The 14351-nt window shown below is 36.2% G+C and overlaps 1 protein-coding gene across 8 annotated transcripts in view; it reads right to left on the bottom strand.

Moving 5' to 3' along the window:
• Positions 1–13768, bottom strand: part of col11a2 (collagen, type XI, alpha 2) — a 60160-nt gene extending 46392 nt beyond the window's left edge. For 2 of the 8 annotated variants that reach the window (XM_015606834.3, XM_022682973.2), the window contains exons 1-3: positions 13305–13768; positions 4470–4634; positions 1055–1265 (exon numbers count right to left, since the gene is read on the bottom strand). In XM_015606834.3, the coding sequence (XP_015462320.3) occupies positions 1055–1265; positions 4470–4634; positions 13305–13407 (479 nt within the window). In that variant the 5' untranslated portion in view covers positions 13408–13768. The remainder of the gene's footprint in view (positions 1–1054; positions 1266–4469; positions 4635–13304) is intronic. The other 6 variants (XM_015606835.3, XM_015606836.3, XM_007253067.4 and 3 more) reach the window with 5 other exon arrangements.
• Between the last annotated feature and the right edge of the window lie 583 nt (positions 13769–14351).

Genomic DNA, 14351 nt, shown 5'->3' with positions numbered 1-14351 from the left:
ACTTTCGAAGGTCTTGAAATTTTACAGATTGACTGACCTTCAATTTTTGTTTACTTAGTTAAGAAGTTGCCATAATATGGATTGGAATATTACTCAATTAGGCATATTCTCTGTATACCAACTCTACCACCTCTTAAAAACATAACTGATGCTCTCAAACAGATTCAAGTAATTAACTCTTGATAAGTTCAGCACATCTGTTAATTTAAACCTATTCCAGGTGACTCTTACTTCATAATGCTGACTGAGAAAATCCAGCCAAGTGCAAAGCTGTCATCTAATTAAAAGGTGCCTACTTTAAATAAACTAAGATATGAAACATGCACATTTTGAAATAATGAAAAAACACTGAATTTAAGGTGTGACCAAACTTTTGACTGATAATGTATGTATCTTGGATGTACTGTAATACTGTAGCTTATAGTAATTCCTAATATATTATTAAATGTCTTTGTATGCTCCATGTAAACTGACAGACTTTTTATGTGTTGTTATGCTTATATATATGAATATTTATAGCCATGTTCATAATGCCTTATGAATGCCTTATTATGTGCCATATATACAGACAAACCAAGTCTCCCTGAAGCCGCGGGAGTCTCCCGCATTTCGGTAGCGGCTCCCTGATGCCCGCGAGTCACATATAATCTCCCAGAATTCAATGACAGGACGCTGACGACGCATCTACACCCCACCCCCCCCCCTGCCGGATTAAAAACACATCCGCAACGCACTCCCAACAACCCCCAATACCCCCCAATACCCCCCAATACCCCCCCCCCCCGTTGACGATTTACAAACGAACCACCAAACTCCAGACCCCCCCCAACCCCCCCCGTTTCAGAACGCAACCCCCCCCCTCAGAACGCATCTTGGCGGGAGGGTTTACCTCCCTGAAATCAACTTTTGCAACTTGGGATGTCTGTATATATATATATATGGCATTCATAGAAGGTGTTATCATGTAACTTATGGACATACACACAACATAGACATACACGCATAAACACACATACAACACTTTTGGAACAGGTTTGGGATCTGGTTTACTGACTTGCCATCAGCCAGGTTAATCCCTGTAAACAGCGGGTAGTCCTCAGGGGCAGGCATGCGGCTCTGGTCCTCATAAAGGAAGACAGGTGAGCGGCCTAGCTCCAGTCCCAGCTGCTGCACCCCTTGCTCATTGTAGATTGAAAGCAGGAAGGCCTGAAGACCAGGTTTGGCCTTCACCAGGGCCATGATGGAGAAGTTCTCTGGGAAACGACCTTGTAAAGAAAAGAAACAGAACATTCAACAATTTACCAATACCCTGAATGAGTTAGAACTACATAACCTACTTTAAAAATGTATTTATTTTACCAACTAAATATTATTAATGAAGGAATTCGCCACTATCCTGCACTATCCTATTTACAGGGTTAACTTATCTTTGTGGAAAATAGACTACCTCAGACCTACCTCAGGTAGCATGGCTGTGTGTATGTGGAGAAGAGGACTACCACAATGAACTGTACTTGCCCCCTTTCTGGTTCTCATGCAAATTATGCAATAGCGGTAACCCAGACTAAAGTAAAAATCCTATATCTTGGGTTCTGATATCCTGACTATTCTATATTCTGACTCTGAAACTGAAGAATTAGCATACTGAATAAAAGCAGCTGCAGATGACATGCCTTCCTTCTTGTTCTGAAACAATGAACAATGTCTCTACACTGATCTGAAAAAAAATCTTTGTTGTGCATGGATCAAAACAGTTCATGTTTAAACAGCTAACCACACATCCATAATAAAAATAATGAATCCATAATAAATCATATTAGTGACTTACTGAAGATCAAGATCAATTCAGTTAATGTTTTCATAGAGAGAGGGCAAAAGCAGGACTGATATCGTGTCAAACTTTGTACACTGATCATTTGAATTTTTGTATTTTAGCTAAAATAGTTTAACAATCAACTGGATTACTAATTAGATAGAAAATATAAAAAGGACTGATATTTTTTGGGGATAACATTAGTCAAGCCATAGCTCTTTTAGAGTAGCCTGCTAAGCTAGGCTACCCTACCATGGGGAGCCCTGTCTTATAAGAGTGTACACTTACCTGATTAGCTGGTCTGTATTTGGTATTTAACAGTCGTGTTAACATTAATTTTATGTCTGATTTTATATTACAGATTAACGTGGACACAAAAGTAAGTTCAGAACACTTTATAAAAAAGTGTTAGTTTAAGACACTGGTTGGCATGCGAAAGTTGGACAGTTTTTCTTTGAAGCCTGCAGGAGGACTGTAGTTAGATGAACCACACAGTATTTTTCTGCAGTCATTATATTAGTTAGTAGTTAACCCACTAGTCAGGAAGCTAACTAATGCGTGAGTTTTTAATACAGCAAACAAAGACGATTAGCTTCCTTTCATGTTGTGCACATAACCCACAATCCAGTTGCTGTAGCCATTTAGTAAAACAGCTTGGGGAATCTTGCACTTGTTTTCTTTTTCGACAGCTTTCACCGTTGATTCAGGGAGGTGTGCGAGGTTAGTTGTCCACACAGGCACTCCCATAAACTGGTACTGGTATTCTGCCAGCACCCTCGCTGCCTTGGAACTTGTAGTTTAGGAGCGTACCGCCCAGCCTCACTTTTGTTTCAACATATATGCGTGAATATAGCCCTATCTGGACGGGATTAGTTTCTCAGTTGTTCCTGGGGTAATTTTCTCTTTTATGACTAATCCCTTCTTGATAGGGCTTAAGGCGCATTGCATTGAGCCTCTTGTTTTTTGACTTGGTGAAAAACTAGCATTTAGCATTTCATTAAATTTAAGTAAAAAACATCTGAAGGGTAAAAACTGGATTGTCACACACTATAGAGTCATCTAGGAAGATCCTTGCTTATGATGAAATCGGGAGACCTTTTGCAGTTGTCAGGAGCAGCAATGCGACCTCAAAATGAACCCAAATATCTTGTATTGTGAACCGGGCATTCCTTTTCCACTGACTGTGTTGCTGTGTGTATGGCTTCCAGTTTTGTCTTTATAGGTAGGCCTAACTGCCTTTCCTGGCACTTGGATTTGTGGTTAGCAGGTTAATTATGTTTAATCTGGCTGTGTACAAAAATTGACCTCTTTTAGGATGTATTTTTATGTCTTTACGTTTTTGGAGCAGTTGGGAATACCCAGGAAGTATGACAAAGTTGGTGCTGTAACCCTAATAGTTCTCAGTTTCATTTCAAGGCTTGTAGATGCTTTCAGGTTCCCATATACAACAAAACTCTACATATACAGCAGGTTATTGTTTATCGCTCTGGAAATAACCCTTCTTCTTCTGTGTCATATAAATCGCAGCTCACACTGCAAATCAAACACAAAGTCTCAAACTATAATATATTATTAACAAGCATTTCTTGCATTTGGATTTTGGAAACATACCACCGGCTAAATTAATATTTAACACTAAATAAAGCTGCACCTTTCAGTATGTTGATTACTGCACTACTGGCCATAAGGGTGGTCTAATAGTTCTGTATCACTCCAACTAAACCTTTGCCTAGCATATAGCAACATTGTAGCTTTGTCTGCAAATGTCTGGGTCAAAGCTTTTGCTGATTCCTTTTCTCTACAACCCCCTAACTCTTTCTAATCTGGTTTTATTTTTTAAACTGTCTAAACTCTTTACTTTGCATTGTCTTTTGTTCCCTTCACTTTAACAGTCACGTTGACTGAAGTAACTGTGCCTTTACTTTTGATGACTTTATTAATATGCTACTGACTGATAGCAATTGGTTCTGGAATTTTACCATGGGATGTTAAAGCCTGATTGATATGACTGGTAGTGTGTTGGTATAGTTATGTCATATCTCACAGACTAACAGCAACTTGTCCCTATTGACAGGCCCTTACTCTTCTTGCCTCTCACACTGTGTGCCTCAGGGCTCAGTTCTTGGTTCATTATAGTTTTTTTTATATGCTACCACTTGGCAGCATCATTAGACAATATGACTTTCAGTTCCATTTCTATGCTGATAATGTCCAAATTTAAACACATACTGGACCCTCTGATGCATTCCCACCTGCTGCTTTGATTGGTTGTCTGTTACCGACATGTTCAGTTCCACACTCTCTGACTGAATATCTGATGAATTCATTTATGATGCAATATTATCAGTAAGTTGTGAGGCAGATATTATTATTTATTATACGTATGCAACACAATGTTAAATTCTGTATCCGCAATCCGCATTATTAGTCATATTCTTTAGTTATAGTTTTCTTTTTTATTCTGGTATTGACTAAAAGAGAATCGTTTTTCGTTTTTGACTCTTGTTTCCTTTTTTAATGTTTATGCCTCTTGTACTGAGTTTTCCTTGACACTGCTCAAAATCTGGACTTCGATTCTATAAAGCTGCTTTGTGACACAAGCTGTGAAAAAAATGCTGCACAAAAGTATTGGGATTTAGGGTATAGGCGTTAGTACCTGAAAAGAGTTGCTTGGTTGGAGCAGAGATCTGGGCTTTCTTAGTGATTCGGTAGGCATGGTCAGCAGTTCCAGCGCGCCGAGAGGTACAAAAGCCTGGAACCTTCTGCACACCTTCAGGAAGTGAATTCAACTGCATCACCCGCAAAACATCAACTGGTTCTGCTGAGAAAGATGAGAAGAGAGAAATTTTAATTAAAACCCTTTTTGCAATTGTTGATAAAAGAAAAAAAAAAAGATATAGAAATAATTAAATTAAGTAAAAAGCATTATAAAGTGACAAAATAGTACTTTATAATGCCTTTCACTTTTTTTTTTGCAATAATATGGCAGCATTCCATGAATCATACAATACATGCTTTTACACTTCATCCTCTGGGTAAGAAAATATTGATTGAAAACATTTTTAATGATGCATTACTGGAGACATCTGCTTTATTGTCTGCTTTATGTTGTCATGATCTCTATTGATTCATCAGAGAGTGGATCAGTGAAATGACCATTAGTTAACATGCTACACATGTGAAGCCGATTAAGCAGAAAGGAGATTAAATTAAGCATTTTATTTTGAAACTGTTATACTTGCTCTGCAGGATTTTTTTTAAAAGAACATACACAGTTTGATTGTATGATGCCAAGATCTATAAAGCTGGGAAAATTGTGTTTCTTTATGGATAAATACAGTTATTGTTTAAATGAAGTGTCCATGAAGATCATTTTCTGCATCTTCATCTCATGTAGGATTTAATGGACTAAACGGGTTCAGTCCAGATGAGGGCAGCAATATAAAAAAAAACATCACTTAAATTGATTGGGAAAGGGAGTAATTAATTAATCATTAATGCATTAATTAATCTACAACATGTTTACAAACATGCTCAAAATATACTAATTTTATTCTGAGAATATAGCATTGACTCTTCACTGAAAAGATCATAAAAAATTCAAGAATGTTATTTAATTTGAGAAAAAATTAAAACACACTATAGATTTATATTTTCTATAATGTTTTAGATAGAAAGCTGTGGAGCTTACTTTGTCTGTGCAATTCTGTACCACTTTTACATGTATATCAGGTTTTTGCAACTGTATTTTTGGATTCACAATTACCTAATTTACCTTAAAACAAGTTTGATTAATTGTAGACTTTCAGTCTTAATATTGCATTTTATTCTCTAAATTTTCCCGGGCTCAGAATTCTCAATAGCTATTTAAATTAATAGGTGACAGTGCCAAAAAAAATCAACAATTAGGTATAGCAGAAACATAATTGTAAGCTTGACATCATCAAAAACAACTCTGACCTCTGAAGAAAGTAATATAGATAATTTCAGATTTGTCATCAAGTCAGATCATTTTCAGGAAATTGTATGATAAATGTTTACAATTAAGACACACCTTCATGAATTTAACCACAGTGTAAAAAAAGGGCTTCATTGTGATCCCTGTACAATGAGGGCAACATTGTTCTGTACACTAATAGCACTATCCTATCAAATGCTATGCAAAAATACAGAAAAATATAAAATCAGTGTAGTATGTATTCACAACTCTCACAAAGTATTTGTGAGAGTTTATGAATTTAGGCTGGTCTCTTTTGCTTGAAAACCATAAAAGATTACATTTTCTTTTGACCTAATGCACTTAATTTTTTAGGTCTTAGATAGCGAAAAATCCATTGTGTCAATACATTTTTCTAGAAAGATTTTCTACTGAAATCGGTTGGTTCAAAGATATGTTGTGTGTTGAATGAGCTCCTTAAGTTTAGTTCACTTAAGTGTAAAACATGTTTCAGAAAGATGGTGTAACAAAAGGTACAAGATAAATATTTGTCAGACAAATACATCAATATCTTATGCATGCAAATAAGCTTTTAAATAAATTTATTTCAAAATTTTCCCATTTTTCTCCAAATTTAGCTAGGCTAATTTTCCTATCTATTCAGCTGCTAGTGAGCTGTATATCCCTCATCACTAGTGATGCCACAACACAAGGAGGGTGAAGACTAGCAAACGCCTCCTCCGATACATGTGAAGTCAGCTACCACCTCTTTTTAAACTGCTGCTAATGCAACATTGCAGAGTAGCATCACAGCGTGCTCAGAGGAAAGCACAGCAACTCGGTTCTGATACATCAACATCACCTTTTGGAGTGATGTGGAGAAAGAGCGCCATCTACCCACCCAGAGACAGAAAAGCCAGATGTAGTCTCTCACAGCTCTGGAAGCTAATGGCAAGCTGCATGGCTGGGATTCGAACCAGCGATCTTCTGATCATAGTGGCAGTGTTTTAGACCCCTGGACCACTAATTATCATCCATTAGTTTTGATTACCAAGATATACACAACTATACCTCTGGAACAAATAATGATGACTGTACTTAGTATTCGTAAATATAAACTAAAAGAACACTGTAATTAACTTTGACCTTATTTCAAGTGTCAACCCATTAATATAAATAGACTATAAAAGTCACAATTTTCAGTATATTTTTGAGAGTGCACGTGTGTATTTGGCTACTGCAGTGAGTCATTGTGGTCACAATATCCTCATCTTGGAACTAACAGTTTGGGAATACTGACCACAGGCCCTGTAGGTCCAGTAGTGCAGTCTAAAACAGCTGCTGCATTTTTACACAGACCTCACACAATTACTGAGTACACCCTCAGATGTCAGCTAATATTACCATTCATTAAAACATGGTTTAAAAACAAAAGGCCTGTCATTAATGTATTATTAATATGTTCATTAAAATCTTCTCATGGAATTAGTGATGCCTGGAAGCAAACATATAGAGACCAGTACAGAGACCAGTACAGAGACCAGTACAGATCCCAATACGAAGGACTGTGATTAACAAGTTATATTTACCTTCACTTACACCTACAGATGTCTCTGGAACTTTCCATGCACTCATCATAAATATTAACATTATGATTTCATTGAACTTTTCTACTCTGCTGTCTAGGGCAAAATGTGTTTACAACATTTTTGTTTGCATGGGTTTTTGTTTCTAAAATTAACCCAGGATCAAAAATATTCAAACAGGGTTATAGATATACATTCCACATTCCTTCAATTCAGGTAAATGTTCCATAACAAACTGCACCTTGATAACAAGCTTTGATAGCAATCCACACATTTCTTGCAAATTTCTACTTGGATATTTGACCACTCATCTTGGCAGAAATGAAAGAGTTTAATTAAATGGGTTTATTTCCTGGCACAAACCTGACTCTTAAGCATAGTCCACATATTTGTGAAAAAGCTAAGGTCAGAACATTGGGTTGGCCATTCCTTCAAACAGTTGATACAGTTTTGGCTGGCAACAGTGACACTTTCTGTTTCAGTAACTTCTAGATCATGTTATGCTTCTGTCTTGGCAGTTTTTGGTTTGATTCTAATCATTCTAATTTATTTTCTTTTATCTTTTGCTGACACATTGACTCTTGAGTCTACCGCATATCAGTAATGGCTCCCTGACTTCCGCATTCAAATAAAATCTTCCGGAATCTAGAATGTGGCCCAAGAGTGAACACATACATGCAAGCAGGTGACATAGACTTTTTTGCCCAATTGCGTGTGAAAAAAGGGAGAGGGAAAGAAAGGCGCTCCCCTCGAGTGCATATTCATGAAGCACATGTAAAACAGAGAGGATTCTGATTGGCCTGTTCTCTACAATGAGTCTGTTAGTCAGTTTTTAGTGTGGGTGGGCATTTTTTTTTCCCCCTCCTGGACAGGATGCATTCAGTGAGTAAGAGAAGGAGCGTCATGGCTCCCATCAAAAACAGGTTTTACCTCTGAATACTCTTAAGTATATCAGTTTGTAATAGTCATTTTAACATTGTCAGTGGGGGACTAAATGATTGCAAAAAGAATGTTGATGTTCCAAGGTTCCAAATCCACGTCCAGGGATACCTCACTGAAATGAATTTTTGCAACTTGTGATGTCTGTAGTGTCTAGAAATGGCTCCAAGAAACATTTGAGGCATAAAACAAAAATCAGATCATTCCTTCCAGATCTGTATTGAGTCCTTAGACTTTCTCATTGTACTGTGTAATGGACAATACAATAAATGGTGTCAAACAAACCTTTTTGTGTGAGCCACTGTAAGAAAGAAACTGCTATAAATTATATTTTAGCCATTAATTAATGTTACAGCCCATTTTAAAGTTATATCACATTATTCTGAAAAACAGCTCTTTACAGTAAAAAGAATCCACTGTGGTGCAGGAGTAATGTAGGATAGAGCTAGTGTGGCAAAGATGTAGTTCATTATGATTCCCAACTGGACATTTAAGAGGCCTTGCTTTTGTCATGCAGACATTTCGAGGCTTTTAGTGGCAGTGGATTTATAATCCATGTGTGTGTGCTGTATCTGTATTCCCCATAACTGTATGTATGTAAAAGTGAAAACCTGTGAATTAATGATACATATTGTACACATCCTCTAAATTGGGTAAATGAAATGTAAGGTTAAACATCACTCTGGGTATCACAAAAAAATGCACACCAAATCCTGCAGTTTCTGGACTGCTGTAATACTAGCATACATGCATGCATTTAAATTCACATCTTGTCATTAATTCCCAGCAACTGTTTTAAGAACTGCAGGATTCTGAACATCACGAGTAATACAGCATTACATTTCAACGTTTTTGGTATGAATTTCTACTCTGATTTTCAAATTTTGCTACACTTTTAAGAGTATTTAAGATATTAAAAAGAGTTTATGTTAAATGAACTGTCTATTCTCCAGGGAAGTCGCCAGCCCATCCCAAAAGTATTATACGGTGCCCATTATAAAACGTAAATATGAAACTGAGATTGTGCATGTAGTAGTTCTAATTGGGCATGTAATATATGTATGATCTAGAAAACATATTTATCAATTAAAGTAATTGAGCAAATGAGTAAAATCGTGACATCCAGACAGGCCTCTAGATCTAAAAGAACTCTTCTGGTAGAAAGATGTTATTACATGTTTCCATATTTAATATATGCTGAAAAAGTCCTAACCATGTCCAGGAAACATAACTGGAAAGAAGAAATGTCTACTTAGAAGTTCCAAAAAGATGGGGAGGTAAAAATAACATGCATGTACTATGCTATTATGTCTGAACCTCAAAAGGGAGATGTCTAACTCTCTCTCTCTCAGAACATTACCACAAAACCGCATTTTCTGTACCAGGATTTTCACAAAATCATTTGAAAACGTCCACGGTTCCAAAAAGACAAGCTGCTGTGGTTAGCATGAGAACTGCTTATTACAGCTGTTCACTCTGGAGATGGGTAATTGGATCTAGACTATGATTTGTATGTAAATATAGCTGCAGACAAAGATAAACTCACATTTTTCTGTCCTGGTCTAGGTAATGTTTTTTAAAATTGTGAATTTTTCATGCTGTGATGCCTATCATTTTATATACAATATACTGTATATATACATAGATAGACAATGCTATAAATGTAAATATTAATAGAAGTTGGCAGCAGCATAATTATCAGCATGATGTGTGTTATCTTGTGAATTCACTGTGAATGCTACATATAAACAGTGCTACCGAGGGGATTCTAGCTCAGCTACCTTTTTCATTTATTCATGCATTCATTCATTCATGCATTCATTCAAACCTGAAGACAGACAAGAAAGGCAAAATGTAGCAATAATGACACTGACACTAAGTATCTTTAGTTTCTTGATCTATATAGTTTGGGTTTGTTTTGGTGATAAAAGAAAAAAGGGTCAAAATGCAACTGAAATAGAACCAGGACATCTCAGACAAAATGCAGCAAAAGCAGCATTTTGTAGCATTTTTACCTCAAAATCATTGTGATAGTCCACTGTAAAAGAACAAATAGCGTCATTATCTTTGCTACTCTGGTCTTGGAATGCTACTAACTGCACTATGTAGCTTAGGTGAATCAGCTATGAAAAAACTTTTACTAGCATATTCATGAAAAAAAACTGTAATATTACTATAAGAGTCCAGCTGATTTAACTTTTTCGTGATAATTCTGTGTGGCTCAGATCGAACAGAAATGCCCAAAGGCAAATTTCACTTCTTAACTGTAAGGGAAGCCTGAGAGCAAAAAAAAAAAAAAATCTTGCAAGATGCTGCTTTAATCAAAAATCTCTGAACAATAAAATCTCATATTCCATTGCACACTTTTACATGCTTTAAACTTTAGCAAATTAGTGCACTGACATTTTAACATTTTTTCACTTGTTTCAGAAGGATGTCCCTTTCATAATGGCAGAGAAGAGGAGAGAATTATTGAATGGTACATTTTTTTAATCTCTCATCATATCTATAACAATTAACTACTCTGCTAGCACAAAGGAGTATCATTTTAATTTTAATGACTTGTAAACAGAGTATACTACATAGAGTAGAGTAGATATCCTCAAGCTAATTAAATGTAAATTGCCAAATGCTGGCTTTAAAAACCACACTATCCCTGTAACTAAGAGTTATTTAGAAAGCAGAATGCAATAATCACTACGAATGTTGTTTGAAATAGCATCGTTATATTAGCTTCATATTTCTAAAATTGCTAATATACTTCCACCTGGCGTTTGGTGGAGGAACTGCATATCTAGTGTCCAAGGGACTGATGCTGCAGGCCTCACGCATAGCTCCAGCAAACCATATTGGGGTAAAAGGCTGCGTCCCAATCTGCACACTACCATACTAAATAGTATGTATTTAGTATGGTATTTTAGTATAGTATGTATGCAAACCAGTAAACCACACTTTACTTGACTTAAATCCTGCAAGTTAAACCCCACGTCAAAAGATCTGTGCAAACTGTCCCCTTTATTTTTCACACAAAAAAAACTTTGTCTTTACAGAACACTATTCTACTTCTATTTTATATTTTATCTATTAAAAAAAGAAAGACATAAAGGAGCACTAATGATGCTGCCACTATGTCAGATATCTTGGAGTAAAAATTGCTTTAGTTTATTGATGTCTATGTAGTTTTTTTTTTTTTTTTTAAGAGAAAAAAAGGAGAATGCGACTCAAAAAGAGCCAGGGCATCTCCAACAAAACGCATCAAAAAGTATATATAAATGTGATGTGAGTGAGTTTATGTTACTCAAACACTGGAGGTTTTCAAAAGATCTGTGCAAACTGGTCCCTAGATTTGTCACAAGACAAAACTTCTCAGTCTTTACAGAGCACTATTCTATTTCTATTTTATAGTTTCGCGGCTTTCCCAATGAACTAGTTTTCCCAGAGAAATCATGGGTCATTTCACCGAAATCAGACAGCATAATCTGATGACAACGTCATTTTAGGGTGGGCCTTTAGGGAGGCCCTTGTAATTACACACGGACCAAGGCCAAGGAACCAAAGAGCTCCACTCTGGTCCACACAGTGAAGCATTCATTTCACCCTCTGGCGGTTAAAAAAATCAGGTTCACACTAACCTGCGTAATTACACAAACATAACTGAATAAAGCTCACATACACCTGGACACTGCTGCTTTCACGCTCTGCAGTAATACTAACGCTCTGTTTTAGAATACGCTATACACAAAAATAAACATTTATTCAGGCATTCTTTAAAATACAAAGAGCAATTCTCTCATTTTTAATGATTCCTAGGACTTACGCCCTTCAAGGAAAATTAATGTTGTGTATTTATTTTTTTTTTATATATGTATATTTTACACTGGATTACACAGTGTGGTGTAAATGAACTAGACCATAACAAGAATTTATAAAGTATAAGGTGTCTAATGAGGCGTTTAAGACGCAAAAGTCTAAACAGGCCTACATTCCATAATGGTTAGTGATTTAAATGTCCCATCTTATCATCCTATTGATATCTCCCATTTCAATTGAACATTCCTTAAAAATTTGCGAGGTGTGAACCAAAGAAAATTATGATGCAGATTATTGGAAGTTTGTTGACTAAATAAAATGTTTTGTATAGTTAGTATATTTTTCTTACTTTTTATTTATTGCCATATAAATGTAGTATGAGAACAGTAACATACAATTACCCTCCAAAATACAATCCATATCAATAAATCAATAAATAATCTAAACACACACACATGTATATATATATATATATATATATATATATATATATATATATATATATATATATATATAAATATATATATATATATATATATATACATATATAACAGCGTAAGAGTGAAGGGTACTCGTTGTGCTGTTTTGCAGTATGTTCCAATAGGTTGATTGACATTCTTTAATTACTTGCATCTAAAGGACACAGGCCTGTGTAACCAGATATAACCTGTGTACAACCTGAGGTTCCTGGGCAGTAAGGTGCACCATCCTACCCCATATCCCCGGCAGGAATGCTGCGCAAAGTGTGCACAATGCGGCCTTCATCTTAGTGGTTTAATATATTAACTATGGTAACAAAAAAATCGCTTATTGGGACCTCGGACTTAAAGACCTGGCTAACCATCACAATATTGTACAGAGTAAAAATGAATGAAAAATGAATTAGTCAGTGATGACTGAACACAGCTAGAGTAGCCTAAACCAGTAGATAGATAGATAGATAGATAGATAGATAGATAGATAGATAGATAGATAGATAGATAGATAGATAGATAGATAGATAGATAGATAGATAGATAGATAGATAGATAGATATTTTTATTAAATGTCTACTCCATATGGTTTGGCACAAAGAATGCGCAAAGAGGACAGGTAAAACATCATATTTAAGTGACTAAATTATAAGTTATTGCAACATCTGCAAAAATATCTGCAAAAACAACATAATTTTGGCAACATATGGCCTATTTCTAAGCAAAAAAAAAAAGTTTTTACTCACCTGCTTGAGCTTGTGGTAATTCGCACAGGGCAAGAGTAATAGTCATCAGACCCAAGGAGATGAGTTCCATGCCCCACGGTCTTCTCTTCTTCCGAATATCCATAGTTCCCAAATTTCGGTAAGACTACAGAGTAGGACAGTACCTATTTAGATAGCCTTCTGATACAGAAAGTAAATCGAGGAAAGCATCGGCTGAGCTGTGAACCGGTGCGCTTTAAGCGACGCCTTTGTCGCACACTCACCTTGATAATAAATTATCTACTTATGTACAAATTTTTAAATAGTAACAAGCTTATGAGTAATAAATATGTGGATTTTCAGCTTAAATCCCTGACGCTAAAGCTCCATTGAATCAGATGAGTGAGCAGGAGTCCTGAAAGTGGAGAGAGCAGGGAGAAACCTGGAATCTCTCTCTCTCTTTCTCCCTCTCTCTCTCTTTCTCCCTCTCTCTATCTCACTTTCTCCGTCCACACGCGAGGGCGTGTGCGCGCGCACTTGTGTGTGTGTGTTGTGGAGAGAGAGAGGGAGAGAGAGAGAGAAAGCAAAATCAGAGGTATATCACTCTGCTTGCTGCAATCTTCTAAAAAAAAGTTACGTCTGCAGAACGTCAAGAAATACATGCTATAAGATTTTTAAAACCGAAAGAACGCTAAAAGCCGACACTGTTTCTTTGTATGTAGCATTAACTCTAGTATTTTTGATGATTTGCTCTGTGTTACGAATAAAACAGTGAATATTCTGTGTATAAAAGATATCTGTTAAGCATTTTAATTTAATCAATAAAAAAGAAAAATAAACAGATTATTAGGGAAAAGGTAAAGAAGGTAAGGTAAAGTAACCTGTATGGTGCGTCAATATCTAGTGGTAAAAAGTCTTAGTCGCTAGTGGAACGCTCAGAAACTATGACCAAGAAGCACCGCTTGTGGCGGCCGCCAGTGGGCCGCCAGCATTTCCACAAGTTGTTTACTGGTGATTTTACTGCGCAGACGTCGGTTTGTATCATATATTTTTTGCAGATTTGCTGCAGTGCGATTCAATTTCCACCCA

This window comes from Astyanax mexicanus, chromosome 3 (genome assembly GCF_023375975.1).
Source record: "Astyanax mexicanus isolate ESR-SI-001 chromosome 3, AstMex3_surface, whole genome shotgun sequence".
NCBI classification, from domain to species: Eukaryota; Metazoa; Chordata; class Actinopteri; order Characiformes; family Acestrorhamphidae; genus Astyanax; species Astyanax mexicanus.
The sequence above is the reverse complement of the archived record's forward strand: the minus strand, read 5'-3'. Positions and strand labels throughout refer to the sequence as shown.